The sequence below is a fragment of the Eriocheir sinensis genome, chromosome 57, assembly GCF_024679095.1.
Source record: "Eriocheir sinensis breed Jianghai 21 chromosome 57, ASM2467909v1, whole genome shotgun sequence".
Lineage (NCBI taxonomy): Eukaryota > Metazoa > Arthropoda > Malacostraca > Decapoda > Varunidae > Eriocheir > Eriocheir sinensis.
The window spans coordinates 1,053,662-1,070,539 of record NC_066565.1 but is presented as its reverse complement, the minus strand read 5'-3'; the positions used below and the strand labels follow the sequence as shown (position 1 = coordinate 1,070,539).

At 40.4% G+C, this 16,878-nt stretch overlaps 1 protein-coding gene and 1 long non-coding RNA gene across 12 annotated transcripts; both read left to right on the top strand.

Moving 5' to 3' along the window:
- The first annotated feature begins 34 nt into the window (after positions 1 to 34).
- Positions 35 to 16,394, top strand: LOC126984446 (major facilitator superfamily domain-containing protein 10-like). 9 transcript variants are annotated; one of them, XM_050838137.1, is made up of 13 exons: positions 35 to 179; positions 1,350 to 1,467; positions 1,724 to 1,931; positions 2,944 to 3,047; positions 3,469 to 3,627; positions 4,482 to 4,655; positions 6,275 to 6,380; positions 7,577 to 7,797; positions 8,039 to 8,129; positions 8,364 to 8,501; positions 10,832 to 11,705; positions 11,836 to 12,904; positions 13,015 to 16,394. In XM_050838137.1, exons 2-11 carry the CDS (start codon positions 1,354 to 1,356, stop codon positions 10,915 to 10,917), a joined length of 1,401 nt encoding a protein of 466 aa, XP_050694094.1. In that variant the 5' UTR covers positions 35 to 179; positions 1,350 to 1,353; the 3' UTR covers positions 10,918 to 11,705; positions 11,836 to 12,904; positions 13,015 to 16,394. The 9 variants fall into 9 exon arrangements, with proteins under 9 accessions (XP_050694094.1, XP_050694093.1, XP_050694091.1 ...); XM_050838136.1 differs by having other exon boundaries at positions 37 to 89; positions 13,415 to 16,394; XM_050838134.1 differs by having other exon boundaries at positions 37 to 89; positions 13,271 to 16,394.
- On the top strand, positions 6,664 to 7,440 carry LOC126984451 (uncharacterized). 3 transcript variants are annotated; one of them, XR_007736745.1, is made up of 3 exons: positions 6,664 to 7,114; positions 7,181 to 7,271; positions 7,380 to 7,412. It is a non-coding gene; the product is annotated as an uncharacterized LOC126984451 (long non-coding RNA). The 3 variants fall into 3 exon arrangements; XR_007736746.1 differs by having other exon boundaries at positions 6,665 to 7,114; positions 7,181 to 7,246; positions 7,355 to 7,440; XR_007736744.1 differs by having other exon boundaries at positions 6,762 to 7,114; positions 7,314 to 7,412.
- Positions 16,395 to 16,878: the final 484 nt, after the last annotated feature.

Genomic DNA, 16,878 nt, shown 5'->3' with positions numbered 1-16,878 from the left:
CCACAAATAAGGCCAAAATGAATACCTGTCACCCGTTTTCTATGTTAATTAATGAGACGTAAACAAACAGGTGTGCAAGTAAACAAAAGGTGAGGCCCAGCTGTTTCCTTCTCTCCACGGCTTTCCTCCACTTTCCTCCTCTCTCCAGTCTTTCCTCCACGTTCCTCCAAGGCTAAAAGGTGAGAAAAAGGCTCAAGAGAGGGAAAAATGGCGGGGGATAATGATTAAATGTCCGGAAATGAAGCGTGAACCAGTTATTTCCGGAGGTGGGTCACTGGAAGGGTGTGTGGGTGTGTTCGTGTATGTGTTTGTGTGTTGCTTGATGTGTTTTGGGGGTGTTTTTTTAAGTGTTGGGTGTGTTTTAATTGTGTTATGGGTGTTTTATTGGCTTGTGTAGGTGTTGTGTGTACGTTTATATAGTGTATGTGTGTGTGTGTGTAAGGGTGTGTGTGTGTGTGTGTGTGTGTGTGTGTGTGTGTGTGTGTGTGTGTGTGTGTGTGTATAGTGTGTGTGTGTGTGTGTGTGTGTGTGGTATATTTATCTAGTTTAACACCCGTCACACCGCAGAGTAAGATACTGTTTTTTTTATCTACCATCATATTGTAGTATTCATCCTTATAACTATTTCCCATTAGGAGAGAATGTTAGGTCTGGTTAGATCTGTCGAGTTTTATTATTTATGAGAAATACTTGTGATTTAGTCATTGTTTCTGCGCAGGCAAAAGTTGGCAGATCAATTATAATCATCAAAATTTACCAGAAATGAACTTGTGGGAGGTAAGGTCAGGGGCATGCGCTCAAGCTGCACACGGCCTCAGTGCTCATCTCCGTCACAAACACTAGCAGTGGAGTGATAAGGGAGTGTGAAGAGACAAGTTAGTGTTAGATTGAGCTTTAACCTGGTAGCAGCGGGGATCATGTTTCTTAATGGTCCCTCTCAGCAAGAAAAATGAAAAAAAAATCACCCCTCACACAAACCATTTCATAATATATATCAAAGCATTTATGATCAGATTATGTATCATCTATTTTTTGGGGGGTTTATATCATGGCACAAATTTGGCCCGTCACTGCTACACGGTAAAGCCACAAATTTGGCCCATCGCTGCTACACGGTAAAGCCACAAATTTGGCCCATCGCTGCTACACGGTAAAGCCACAAATTTGGCCCGTCACTGCTACACGGTAAAGCCACAAATTTGGCCCGTCGCAGCTACCAGGGTAACCTAACACAAGAAAGTAATCCTAGCTGAACTCTAACCTAACCTAAGCAACCATCTATTGACGAACTAAATGAAACCTAACTATAAATACCATAACCTCATACTCCTTCCCCTCCCCCCCCCCAGAGCCATGGCTACGCTACGATCCGGCACCAAGCTCGGCCCTGCTGGCAGTAGTGATGACAGCAGCACCAATGGGACCAGCGCAACACAGAATGGAGGAGGAAGCGACCCCAAGGAAAAGGTCAGCTATAGGGGGTAATGTCTCTCTCTCTCTCTCTCTCTCTCTCTGAATTGGTAATGTAATCAAATTAACCATAGGAAAAATATGAATAGAAATTAAAAAAAAAAGAATTACCCAGAAATTAGGAAAAAATATGTGAACCGTTTGATAAAAATAAACAAAAAGTAAACTAACAAATAAAACAAAAATCAACTGCATAATAAATCTAATCTCCCCACCCCCACCCCCCATTACCCTCGGCCCCTCCGCACCCCAGGAGAACGCACGGACCCGCAAGGTGGTCTTCGGCAGCCTGATCCTGGACCTGCTGGGCTTCACGGTGGTGCTGCCGCTGTTCCCCGCGCTGCTCGAATACTACCACCAGAACGACTCCAGCGGCCTCTACGCCTCCCTCCTCGCCTCCGTCACCTCCTTCCAGCACCTCATTGGAGTGCCCGCAAGGTTCCACTCGGTCCTGTTCGGAGGTGTGTGTGTTGCCTTGGGTTTTAGGGGGCACTGTGATATATTTGTTTTTCTTTTTTTTTACAGCTGAGGAGACTGTTCAAGGGCATAAAAAAAAGAAAGCAATAATTAAAAAAAAGGCCCACTACTTACCGCTCCTGAATAGAGTAGAGACGAGTGTAATTTGAGGATTGTTTTTATTTTCATTTCCTGTTTTCGCTCTTCAATCAGAGAAAAGAATAATTAGAAAAGGTCGTGTTTTTTTCCTTTTTTTTTTTGCCTAGTGTTTTTATATGTATTCTGTTCGGAGGTGTGTGTGGCTATGGGGTTCAAGGGGCACTTATTTAAAATTTTTAGTTCATATTTTATTATTTTTATCTTATTTACTTTTTATTTTGATTTCATTTTATTATTATTATCATATTGTATTATTCATTTACTTTGTTATTTATATTATTATGTGGAAAAGGGAGACTCTCTCTCTCTCTCTCTCTCTCTCTCTCTCTCTCTCTCTCTCTCTCTCTTAGATAAGTTTACCATAAGAGAAAATATTAAAAAAAGTCGTATGGGAAAGTATGAAGTCACAGGGTTGGGAGAAATTTCCTTACATCCAAGCATTTCATCTTTCCCAATTTCTTTTCATTAGGGTCTGCCAATACCATAATAGATAAGTTTACCATAAAAAAAAATATATAAGAAAAAAAGTCATATGGGAAAGTGTGAAGTCTAATTTTTTTTATCTCCAAGCATCCCATCCTTTTCAATTTCTTTTCATTAGGGTCTGCCAATACCATAATAGATAAGTTTACCATAAAAGAAAATATATAAGAAAAAAAAGTCATTTGGGAAAGTGTGAAGTCTAATTTTTTTTTATCTCCAAGCATCCCATCCTTTTCAATTTCTTTTCATTAGGGGGCTGCCAATACCATAATAGATAAGTTCACCATAAAAGAAAATATCAGATCACCTAATACCGATATCTCACTGTCCGATACCGATACTTTGCACCTGATACCAATACCCTAATACTTACAGGTCTCTTGGGCTCCCTGTTCTCGCTGCTACAGTTCCTCTTCTCCCCGCTCACTGGCGCTCTCTCGGACGTCTACGGCAGGAAGCCCATTTTCCTCATCACCCTGGTAAGTGCGTGTGTGTGTGTGTGTGTGTTGTTGATGTTATGTTTCTTTATTGTTTTAGACGCTCATTTGAATTACTGATGGATTGTGTATTAATGTTTAGTGTGTTATGTGTTTTTTTATAATGTTTCTGCTATGTAATTTTTGTTATAGATGCTCATTTGGCATGTATATATATTTCTGTGTGTGTTTGTGTGTGTGTATATATCCATTTATACACACACACACAGACACACACACACACACACACACACACACACTCCTTACACATCTATATTTTCCTTCATTCATAGCCTCAATCTTTCCCTTTTTCCCTCTCGACTCCTCCCGCACGCACACACACACACACAGTTTAACAAGTCCAGCACGTAATCAGAGCACAGTGAATTACCCCCTCCTCCCCCCCCCTTCGTCAACCCTATAGGTGGGTGTGGCAGCCTCCTACGGGCTCTGGGCGGCCGCTAGCAACTTCGCACTCTTCGTTCTGGCGCGGATCATCGGCGGCGCGGCGAAGGGGAACGTCTCCCTGGCGTACTCCATCATGACGGACGTGTCGGATGAGCGCACCAGGGCCCGGGGCATGGTGAGGAGGTGTTTGTGTGTTCGTGTGTCTGTTTGGGGTAGTGGGGTGTTTTTTTTTGTGTGTGGTTCTAGTATGCGTTTTTTAATTTCATTTTTTTATTATTTTTTTTATTAGTGCGTTTGTGTGTTCGTGTGTGTGTTTGGGGTAGTGGCGTGTTTTTTTGTGTGTGTTTTTTTGTTAGTGTATTTGTGTGTGGTTCTAGTCTGCATTTTATTTATTTATTTATTTATTTTTTATTTTTTATTAGTGTGTTTGTTTGTTCATATGTCTGTTTGGGGTAGCAGTGTTTTGATTCGAGCCTGCTTTTTTTTTTTTTTAATCTGCGTTTGTGTGTCTCTTTCCCTCCCTTTCTCTCCCTTTCTCCCTTCCCTTCCCTCTCCCTATACCCCTCAATAATTCTCTCCCTCCTCTCTCTCCTTCCAATTCCTCCCCTCTCTCCCTTCTCTCTCCCTCTCCATTCCCTCCCTCTCCCTTCCTTCCCTCTCCATTTCCTCCCCCTCCTCTCACTCACTCACAACTCTTCCTCCTCCTCCTCCTCCTCCATATCCTACTCCTATCTCCCTCTTCCTTCCTCTCCCTTTCTCTCCCTCTCCCTAAACCCTCAATTATCCTCTCCTTTTCCTCCTCCTCTCTCACTCACTCACAACTCTTCCTCCTCCTCCTCCTCCATATCCTAATCCTATCTCCCTCTTCCTTCCTCTCCCTTTCTCTCCCTTTCCCTAAACCCTCAATAATCCTCTCCCTTTCCTCCTCCTCCTCCTCCTCACTCACTCAACTCCTCTCCTCCTCCTCCTGCATATCCTACTCCTATCTTCCTCTCCCTTCCTTCACTCTCCCTTCCGCCCCCTCCGCAGGCCCTGATAGGAGTGGCGTTCAGCATAGGGTTCACCATTGGGCCGACGGTGGGCGCTGCGTTCTCCAAGTGGGGCAGCTCTGGGTGGTTCGCCGCCTCCGCCCTCTACGCCCTCGCCCTCGCCCTCGCCAATATCGCCTTCTTCGCTGCCTTCTTCAGGGAAACGCTGCCGCTGGTGGGTGTTGTTGTTGTTGTTGTTGTTGGTGGTGGTGGTGGTGGTGGAGTTAATGTTGATTTTTTGTTTGTTTGTTTGTTTGTTTGTTTCTACTGCCAATTTTCTTTTTTTCTTCTTCAACTTTTGCGATTCTTGTTTTTTTTTTTTTTTGTTGTTTTATTGCTGGGTTTTTTTTCTTCTTTTTCCTCTTCCTTTTTTTTTCCTTTTTTTCAGTCTTCTTTATCTTCTTCTTCTTCTTCTTCTTCTTCTTCTTCTTCTTCTTCTTTTTGTTTTATTACTGTTTTTTTTCCTCATTTTCCTCTTCCTCTTCTTCATTTTTCTTCTTTAATTTCTTCTTCCTGTTCTTTTTGTTCTTCTTATTATTATTCTTTATTCTTCTATGTATCTCTCTCTCTCTCTCTCTCTCTCTCTCTCTCTCTCTCTCTCTCTCTCTCTCTCTCACTTATGAATACTAATAATTATGACTCTCAATCCCCTCAATCTATTTACTATCTCCACTTTCAATCTTTCAATCCCGTTCTATTCCCTCATACGCGATAATTACTGGTATGTCTAATCCTCCTCCTATCCCCTCAATCTTATTATTATCTTATTATCTTATTTTCCTCCTGTTCCTGTACTTTCTTCATGTCATCTCTCTATCTTACATGTCTATCTTACGTCGTCTTCAGGATAGCGTTCAAGGGGTGAGTCGTCCTTGCTTATTCCTCTCTATCTTACGGTATCTTACGGCATCCTTATCTTACGGCATCCTTATCTTACGGCATCCCTATCTTACGGCATCCCTATCTTACGGCATCCCTATCTTACGGCGTCCCTATCTTACGGCGTCCCTATCTTACGGCATCCCTATCTTACGGCATCCCTATCTTACGGCATCCCTATCTTACGGTATCCCTATCTTACAGCATCTCTATCTTACGGTATCTTACGGCATCCCTATCTTACGGCATCCCTATCTTACAGCATCTCTATCTTACGGTATCTTACGGCATCCCTATCTTACGGCATCCCTATCTTACGGCATCCCTATCTTACGGCATCCCTATCTTACAGCATCCCTATCTTACAGCATCTCTATCTTATGGTATCTTACGGCATCCTTATCTTACGGCATCCCTATCTTACGGCATCCCTATCTTACAGCATCTCTATCTTACGGTATCTTACGGCATCCCTGTCTTATGTCATCCCTATCTTACGGCATCCCTATCTTACAGCATCTCTATCTTACGGTATCTTACGGCATCCTTATCTTACGGCATCCCTATCTTACGGCATCCCTGTCTTACGGCGTCCCTATCTTACGGCGTCCCTATCTTACGGCATCCCTATCTTACGGCATCCCTGTCTTACGGCATCCCTATCTTACGGCATCCCTATCTTACGGCATCCCTGTCTTACGGCGTCCCTATCTTACGGCATCCCTATCTTACGGCATCCCTATCTTACGGCATCCCTATCTTACGGCATCCCTATCTATGTCCCTTTTCATCTTGTACCTTATCCTATCCTCCTTTTCTTCCCTTTCTGCATTATCAAACGTCATCATTTATCGTGCGTTCCGTTTGTGCGTGTGTGTGTCCGTGTGTAATGTTCCGTTCCCCCGTCCGTCCCAGAACAAGCGTCGGCGGAGCATTGGCGCCAGTCTGTCCGAGGCGTGGGAGCTTATCAACCCCAGGGCTCTCTTCTCCTTCAGCTCGGTCAAGGGGCTCAGCAAGGAAGGTGTGTGTCGCGCCCTAACCTGTGTGTGTGTGTGTGTGTGTGTGTGTTTGTGTGTGTCCTTCATATTCATTGCTTTCATTTCTTTCCATATATATTTTTTGTGTCTCGTAATTAAAATATGTGTCTCTCTCCTGTGATGAAAAAAAAAAATTGTGTGTTTGTGTGTGTGTGTGTGTGTGTGTGTTTTTCCTTGTTTTAATTGCTTTTTTTCTCTCTACGACAATTTGAATCAACTAACTCAATCAAATGGTGTGTCTTGCTGGTGTGTGTGTGTGTGTGTGTGTGTGTCCTTCATATTCATTGCTTTCATTTCTTTCCATATATATTTTTTGGTACATTCCTAAGTCCATATTCTGTAGCATTTCAGAGCTTAAACAACTATATTTTATAAGGCTATCATGGAGGTTGTGTTAGTATGTCCATGGGTAGTGTTATGAGCCTGGTGATAGTTTGACAAGGCTTTGGTAGAGGCTGTGTTAGTATGTCCATGGGTAGTGTTATGAGCCTGGTGATAGTTTGACAAGGCTTTGGTAGAGGTTGTGTTAGTGTGTCCATGGGTAGTGTTATGAGCCTGGTGATAGTTTGACAAGGCTTTGGTGGAGGTTGTGTTAGTGTGTCCTTGGGTAGTGTTATGAGCCTGGTGATAGTGTGACAAGGCTTTGGTGGAGGCTGTGTTAGTGTGTCCATGGGTAGTGTTATGAGCCTGGTGATAGTTTGACAAGGCTTTGGTGGAGGTTGTGTTAGTATGTCCATGGGTAGTGTTATGAGCCTGGTGATAGTTTGACAAGGCTTTAGTAGAGGCTGTGTTAGTATGTCCATGGGTAGTGTTATGAGCCTGGTGATAGTGTGACAAGGCTTTGGTGGAGGTTGTGTTAGTATGTCCATGGGTTGGTGATAGTTTGACAAGCGTTATGTTAGTATGTCCATGGGTAGTGTTATGAGCCTGGTGATAGTTTGACAAGGCTTTGGTGGAGGTTGTGTTAGTGTGTCCATGGGTAGTGTTATGAGCCTGGTGATAGTTTGACAAGGCTTTAGTAGAGGCTGTGTTAGTGTGTCCATGGATAGTTTTATGAGTCTAGTGATAGTTTGACAAGGCATATATACCATAAACATTAAAAAAACACTCATATACTTAATTAAACCCTATCGTTACATACCTTAATTACACCTCTTTTTCTCTTTCCCTCGTACAACAGAGCGGTCTAAATTGGTACAGCTCGGGCGGGTCTACTTTCTGTACCTGTTCCTCTATTCTGGTCTGGAGTTTACGCTGACCTTCGTGACGCACCATAAGCACAGCTACGACTCCTTGGCGCAGGGTCGCATGTTCTCCTTCCTGGGCCTGGTCATGGCGGTCACACAGGGCGGTTTCATGCGCTCCCTCCGCTCGGGCTCAGAGAAGACCATGGCTAATAGGGTACGTTGAGGAAGAGGTGTTTTGTGTGTGTTTGTGTACGTGTGTGTGTGTGTGTGTGTTTTGATGTTTATTTGTCGTATAAGTAAAGAAAATTGTATGTTTTTATTTAATATTGAAGGGATGTTTGTTTTATGAATTTGGGGAGAGGTGTGTGTGTGTGTGTGTGCGCGTGTTTTTGGTTGAATAAATTTAACCCATTGTCGTCAGTGATAGCTTCTAATCATTCCCGTGTCCTCCGCAGGGTCTGATGATGATGGTGCCGGCCTTCATCCTCATAGGGGCGAGCGAGACCAACATCGGGCTGTACTTTGGCCTCACACTCTACGCCATTGGTGAGTGACGACAGCGTGTGAGTCTGTGAGGGGGGGGGGGGGGGGGGGGGTGCCTTAAAATTAAAACATATACACACACACACACACACACACAGCCATAGAAGAAAAAAAATAAGAAACAGGAGAAGAAGAAGAAAAGAATAACACACACACACACACACACACACACACATCTCTCTCAGACATATCTAACTCCTCTTCCTCCTCCTCCTCCTCCTCCTCCTACCCCCACAGGCTCCTCCCTCATGGTTCCTTGCCTCACCGCGATGGCCTCAATCCACGGCGCCGCCTCACACAAGGGCACACTGCTGGGCATCTGGCGGTCACTCGGGGCACTGGCCAGGGCGTTCGGGCCCATCGTGACGTCCATAGGTAGGTGGCTGAGGTGTTTTGTGAGAGTTTTCTTTATTTATTTATTTTTTTTTTTTTAGAGCAGTTTTGTTTGGGGTCTTTCTTTATCTTTTTATTAGTTTTTCATCCAAATAACACATAACGATCCAATTTCTTTATTTTTTCTTTTGTATTTTTGCATTAGTTTAGTTTAGCTCATTTTTTTTTTACATTAGTCTACCCTACAAAACACAGACCCATTTTCATTAACCCTTCCCTTTTTTACATTAGTCTACCCTACAAAACACAGACCCATTTTCATTAACCCTTCTCTTCTATACATTAGTCTACCCTGCAAAACACAGACCCATTTTCATTAACCCTTCCCTTTTTTACATTAGTCTACCCTGCAAAACACAGACCCATTTTCATTAACCCTTCCCTTTTTTACATTAGTCTACCCTACAAAACACAGACCCATTTTCATTAACCTTCCTTTTATACATTAGTCTACCTACAAAACACAGACCCATTTTCATTAACCCTTCCCTTTTTTACATTAGTCTACCCTACAAAACACAGACCCATTTTCATTAACCCTTCCCTTTTTTACATTAGTCTACCCTACAAAACACAGACCCATTTTCATTAACCCTTCCCTTTTATACAAAGTCTACCCTACAAAACACAGACCCATTTTCATTAACCCTTCCCTTTTATACAAAGCTACAAAACACAGACCCATTTTCATTAACCCTTCCCTTTTATACATTAGTCTACCCTACAAAACACAGACCCATTTTCATTAACCCTTCCCTTTTATACATTAGTCTACCCTGCAAAACACAGACCCATTTTCATTAACCCTTCCCTTTTATACATTAGTCTACCCTACAAAACACAGACCCATTTTCATTAACCCTTCCCCTTTATACACTAGTCTACCCTACAAAACACAGACCCATTTTCATTAACCCTTCCCTTTTATACATTAGTCTACCCTGCAAAACACAGACCCATTTTCATTAACCTTCCTTTTATACATTAGTCTACCCTGCAAAACACAGACCCATTTTCATTAACCCTTCCCTTTTTATACATTAGTCTACCCTGCAAAACACAGACCCATTTTCATTAACCCTTCCCTTTTTTACATTAGTCTACCCTACAAAACACAGACCCATTTTCATTAACCCTTCCCTTTTTTACATTAGTCTACCCTACAAAACACAGACCCATTTTCATTAACCCTTCCCTTTTATACATTAGTCTACCCTGCAAAACACAGACCCATTTTCATTAACCCTTCCCTTTTATACATTAGTCTACCCTGCAAAACACAGACCCATTTTCATTAACCCTTCCCTTTTTTACATTAGTCTACCCTGCAAAACACAGACCCATTTTCATTAACCCTTCCCTTTTTTTTTACATTAGTCTACCCTACAAAACACAGACCCATTTTCATTAACCCTTCCCCTTTTTTTTACATTAGTCTACCCTGCAAAACACAGACCCATTTTCATTAACCCTTCCCTTTTATACATTAGTCTACCCTACAAAACACAGACCCATTTTCATTAACCCTTCCATTTTTATACATTAGTCTACCCTACAAAACACAGACCCATTTTCATTAACCCTTCCCTTTTATACATTAGTCTACCCTACAAAACACAGACCCATTTTCATTAACCCTTCCATTTTTATACATTAGTCTACCCTACAAAACACAGACCCATTTTCATTAACCCTTCCCTTTTTTACATTAGTCTACCCTGCAAAACACTGACCCATTTTCATTAACCCTTCCCTTTTATACATTAGTCTACCCTGCAAAACACAGACCCATTTTCATTAACCCTTCCCTTTTATACATTAGTCTACCCTGCAAAACACAGACCCATTTTCATTAACCCTTCCCTTTTTATACATTAGTCTACCCTACAAAACACAGACCCATTTTCATTAACCCTTCCCTTTTATACATTAGTCTACCCTACAAAACACAGACCCATTTTCATTAACCCTTCCCTTTTATACATTAGTCTACCCTACAAAACACAGACCCATTTTCATTAACCCTTCCCTTTTATACATTAGTCTACCCTACAAAACACAGACCCATTTTCATTAACCCTTCCCTTTTATACATTAGTCTACCCTACAAAACACTGACCCATTTTCATTAACCCTTCCCTTTTTTACATTAGTCTACCCTGCAAAACACAGACCCATTTTCATTAACCCTTCCCTTTTTTACATTAGTCTACCCTGCAAAACACAGACCCATTTTCATTAACCCTTCCCTTTTTTACATTAGTCTACCCTGCAAAACACAGACCCATTTTCATCGCCTCCTCCCCCTACAGGCTTCTGGTGGCTGGGCGCTGAGGTCTGTTACATCATAGGGGGACTGTCCATGCTGGCTCCCCTCATCATGCTGCAAGCCTACTGAGGCACCCCAATGCTACGCACACTCAGAAACACATCATTGCCGAGAGTGGTCAGCCGGTTAGCCAGTCAGTCGGTCAGTCGCTCAGCCCTGCGCTCACACACTCAGTCACTCACTCACTCAGTCATGTATTGTTAGGTTTAATATTTTCTTGTTGACTGATTTTTTTTGTTTATTTCTTTTGTATTTTCTTTATTTATTTCACTTTTATTTATGTTTATTTTTTATTTTCTTCGCTTGTCTTTATCATTATTTCTTTCTTCTCTTCCTGTCTTATTTTTTTGTCTCCTTTCTTTCTTTTTGTGATTTTTTTCCATTTTTTCTTCTGTATTTTCTTTATTTAACTTTTATTTATGTTTATCTTTTCTTCGCTTGTCTTCATCATCTTTTGCTCTGTCATCTTTTTCTTCTCTCCTTTCTTTTTCTGTGTCTTTTTAAACAAGCTCACTCTGTCCTGTCTCATAACGTCAATATATCTCGTCTTATAGAGTTCGACATTCTCCATCGCACAAATTTTTTCACATCTCTTCCGTGACGTAAAAAGTTGTATTATTAGGCGGCTCACTCTCCTATTCTATGGCTGTGGTTGAGAGGGCAGGTGTGTGTGTGTGTGTGTGTTTCCCTCGGTCCACCGTGCCACCATGTCCAGGGTTGTAGGAGGGGAGACTAGGGTAATGTAAGCATTAATGTGACTGTGAGTTCCTGTGTCTTGGGTCCTATTTTTAAACATATCTGTCTCCTATTATGGCTGTTTACCAAGGCCGCAGAGATGGCTGAGTGGGTTTTCATGGGTGTGTGTTCCGTTCAAGCGTCGGAGGCCGTGTAAAACTATCACTTAGCAACATGAAAAAATCCCAGCAACTTCTACGAGAGGCTTAATGGTCGTACTCTTTAACGTAACAGACTCCCATTACGACTGAGTGTGTTTTCACGCTCAAGAGTCATAAGCCGTGTAACACTATCACCAGCGTCACAAAACAGTCCTTGATAATCCCAGCAACTTCTACGAGAGGCTTAATGGTCGTACTCTTTAACGTAACAGACTCCCATTACGACTGAGTGTGTTTTCATGGGTGGTTTTCACGCTCAAAGGTCATAAGCCGTGTAACACTATCACCAGCGTCACAAAACAGTCCTTGATCATCCCAGCAACTTCTATGAGAGGCTTTTCAACCAGGCAAAGTGAAGTTCCGATATGTTTAACCCTTAAGAGTTAAAAATCTTCAGTGTCGTATTGGAGGTGAGCGGGGAGAGAGTGTAATGACCTGTTTATTATTATTATTAATCTATTTATACTATTGCTTCTTGTAGTGGTGTGAGACAGATATACAGAAAGTGCTCCCATTTTCTACCGCTGTTATTCTGCTTAGTGAGTGAACATACCCAGCAAAGTGACATAGAAAATTGTTATTGTGATATATATATATTGAGATAACAAGTCCAAGAAAATAACTCAAAGAAAAACATGTTATTGCTGTTGTTATTTCACATAGAGAGAGAACATAGCCAAGCAAAATAGTGTAGAGAAAGTGTTAATTTACTCTGATGTTAAAAAGTTATATCATACCACTGTTGTTATTTCTACATAGAGAGAGATAACATGTCCTAGAAAATAACTTACAGAAAAACATGTTATTGCTGTTGTTATTTCACATAGAGAGAGAACATAGCCAAGCAAAATAGTGTAGAGAAAGTGTTATTACTCTGATGTTAAGGAAGTGATGTTGTACCACTGTTGTTATTTCCACATAGAGAGAGAACATACTGATTTTTTTAGCTTCATCATCAATAGAGAGAGTGTTATTGTTTTTGTATAACTCCACATTATTAGAGAGAACATATCCAGTTTTGTCAGAGAGAGAGAGAGAGAGAGAGAGAGAGAGAGAGAGAGAGAGAGAGAGAGAGAGAGAGAGAGTACATACTTCATAATTGTTAAAACTGTGACTGTTCAAAAAACCCAAATTTTTTATAATGCATGATAGTTGGGTAGGTCAGAGAGAGAGAGAGAGAGAGAGAGAGAGAGTATACGTACTTCATAATTGTTAAAACTGTGGATATTCAAAAAACCCAAATTTTTTATAATGTATGATAGTTGGGTAGGTCAGAGAGAGAGAGAGAGAGAGAGAGAGAGAGAGAGAGAGAGAGAGTACATCATAATTGTTAAAACTGTGGATATTCAAGAAACCCAAATTTTTTATAATGCATGATAGTTGGGTAGGTCAGAGAGAGAGAGAGAGAGAGAGAGAGAGAGAGAGAGAGAGAGAGAGAGAGAGAGAGAGAGAGAGTACATCATAATTGTTAAAACTGTGGATATTCAAGAAACCCAAATTTTTTATAATGCATGATAGTTGGGTAGGTCAGAGAGAGAGAGAGAGAGAGAGAGAGAGAGAGAGAGAGAGAGAGAGAGAGAGAGAGAGAGAGAGTGTACGTACTTCAAAATTGTTAAAACTATGAATATTTAAGAAACCCAAATTTTTTATAATGCATGATTGTTGGGTAGGTCAGAGAGAGAGAGAGAGAGAGAGAGAGTACATCATAATTGTTAAAACTGTGAATTTTCAAGAAACACAACTTTTATATAGCACATTTTTAGACTCATGTATTTTCTGGTCTGTTCTCTCTCACCCACATTCCATTAGCTTTAAGATGAACCTCGACTAACACGTCTTACTAAAAGGTGCGGTATTATGGGACGGAGTGATTCTCGGCACAGAATTGAGGCGTCTGGAGAAGCGACATATGAGACAGAGACATTTGACATTGAGCTCGGAAAGGCAGGGACGACACATGAAGAACAAGGTACAAGTGACTCTCGGTACTCCAAACACAAGGTCCCTTTTCCCTTGTAACTTGTATCTTGTTCTTCCTGGGATTTGTACCATAACTTTCCCAGGGCAACCTTAAGAAAATGCCTCTGTTGCTTGGGGGCTTCGTGGTGCAGTGGTTAGCACACTTGCGTCACAACCGAGAGAGCCCAGGTTCGATTCCTGGGCGGAGTGGAAAAATTTGGCCGGCTTTTGCGATACCCTACGCCCCTGTCCACCCAGCAGTGAATGGGTACCAGGTATTAATCAGGGGTTGTGTCCCTTCTCCTGGGGTCTGTTCCCTTCTCCTATAATTCCTTCCCCTTCTGTCTCTCTCCGGCATATGACCACAGATGTTGCGCCGACTAAACAAAACTTTCCCTTCTCCTATAATTCCTTCCCCTTCTGTCTCTCTCCAGCATATGACCACAGATGTTGCGCCGACTAAACAAAACTTTCCCTTCTCCTATAATTCCTTCCCCTTCTGTCTCTCTCCGGCATATGACCACAGATGTTGCGCCGACTAAACCAAACTTTCCCTTCTCCTATAATTCCTTCCCCTTCTGTCTCTCTCCGGCATATGACCACAGATGTTGTGCCGACTAAACAAAACTTTCCCTTCTCCTATAATTCCTTCCCCTTCTGTCTCTCTCCGGCATATGACCACAGATGTTGTGCCGACTAAACCAAACTTTCCCTTCTCCTATAATTCCTTCCCCTTCTGTCTCTCTCTGGCATATGACCACAGATGTTGCGCCCACTAAACCAAACTTTCCTTTTTGCCTCTGTCCCTAATGCCTCTTTTTCGAATGCCTCAATAATCTGTCTATCCTCGTAAATATCTATAAGTGTGTAAACAAATGTATTATATATTTTTATGCATTCTTCCTTCTTAATCTATTCCTCACTAAGCCCACCACATAATTTCATCTCCTTGCGTATCATAACTATTAATACTAGTGCGTGAAGAAACATATATTTTTGCAAGTCTCCCTTCATAATTTATTCCTCATTAAGCCAAGCACATAATTTCGTCTCCTAACTTATCATAACTATTAATACAAGTGCGTAAAGAAACATATATTTTTACAAGTTTCCCCTCATAATCTATTCCTCACTAAGCCAAGCACTTCTTTTTATCTCCTTATCATAAACATCTATATATACAAGTATTTAAATGTTCGTATTATATATATTTTTATGCGATATATATGTATGTTAAATCTCATTCTGTCAAACTTGTGATTTCATTCCCTAAGTTAGCCAAGGTAAGGGTTCAGATTCCTTGTGTCTCTGAGTTAAGGATTTGAATACAAGATCTAACCCTAAGATTGTTATACATGTTAATTTATTCATGAAGTGATTTGAAGTGTCTTAATCCTCTGTGTTAGTTGATACAAAGGTTTCGATCCCTTATATCAGCTAACGTAATAATTTGAGTAGAGGATCAAATACTGTTATGTGTTGATTTAAAAAGTGATGTCTCGCCTTATCTCACTCCTGATTCTCTGTATTAACTGATAAGAGGTTTGGATTCTATGTTGTGAGTTCATGGTTCAAATGTATGAGATCGAACCCTAAGATTGTTGTATATATTAATTTATTCATAAAGTAATTTGTAGCTGTCTTAAATTCCCATATCTCATTCTTTGATTCTCTTTGTTAACTGATAAGAGGTTTGGATTCTATGTTCCGAGTTAATGGTTTAAATATGAGATCAAAGCCTTAGACTGTTATAATATATGTTAATTTATTCATGAAGTAATTTGAAGCAGTCTTAAATTCCCTTATCTCATTTCTGATTCTCTTTGGTAACTGATAAGAGGTTTGGATTCTATGTTCCGAGGTAATGGTTTAAATGTATGAAATCAAACCCTAAGATTGTTATATATATGTTAATTTATTTAAGAAGTAATTTGAAGTGGTCTTAAATTCCCTTATCTCATATCTGATTCTCTGTATTAATTGAAAAAGGTTTGGATTCTGTGTTCCAAGTTCATGGTGTAAATAAGAGATCAAACCCTAAGATTGTTATAATATATGTTAATTTATTCAAGAAGTAATTTGAAGTGGTCTTAAATTCCCTTATCTCATTCTTTGATTCTCTGTATTAATTGAAAGAGGTTTGGATTCTATGTTCCGAGGTAATGGTTTAAATGTATGAAATCAAACCCTAAGATTGTTATATATATGTTAATTTATTCATGAAGTAATTTGAAGCAGTCTTAAATTCCCTTATCTCATTCTTTGATTCTCTGTATTAATTGAAAAAGGTTTGGATTCTATGTTCCGAGTTCATGGTTTAAATATATGAGATCAAACCCTAAGATTGTTATAATATATGTTAATTTATTTAAGAAGTAATTTGAAGTGGTCTTAAATTCCCTTATCTCATTCTTTGATTCTCTGTATTAATTGAAAGAGGTTTGGATTCTGTGTTCCGAGGTAATGGTTTAAATGTATGAAATCAAACCCTAAGATTGTTATAATATATGTTAATTTATTCAAGAAGTAATTTGAAGTGGTCTTAAATTCCCATATCTCATTCTTTGATTCTCTTTGTTAACTGATAAGAGGTTTGGATTCTATGTTCCGAGGTAATGGTTTAAATGTATGAAATCAAACCCTAAGATTGTTATATATATGTTAATTTATTCATGAAGTAATTTGAACCCGCATGTTATTTTCATTGATTCCAGTCTGTTTGTCGTATATATGATGACTGCGTTCAAACAGTCCTATCCTAACACATATAAGTTCTGTTTAACACCAAGGGCAAGGAATAAAAATAAATAAATTAAAAAAAGCCCGCCTCACTGCTCCGGACAAAAGAAAAAAAAAATATCCCAAAAGAGAGGTCAATTTCGGGTGGAGTATCAAGCATTAATGTAAAAACTGCAAACTACTGGATCAAAATGGTACTTATGTGTCTGAATCAGTTGAGTGAAGCTTCGAAATAAGACGAATCGGTTACCTACACTCATTTTTACTAATCAAATTCATACGTATTTGCACATTCGCTTATTCGGGTGAACGATATATTATTAACCTTCTACGCTATTATAAGCTTTAGATAGACCAATACTAACTGCACCATCCCAAACAGCTGCATTAGAATCACGCGTGGGTCTTGTTCAAATTCCCCGCCCTTTTCACAGCG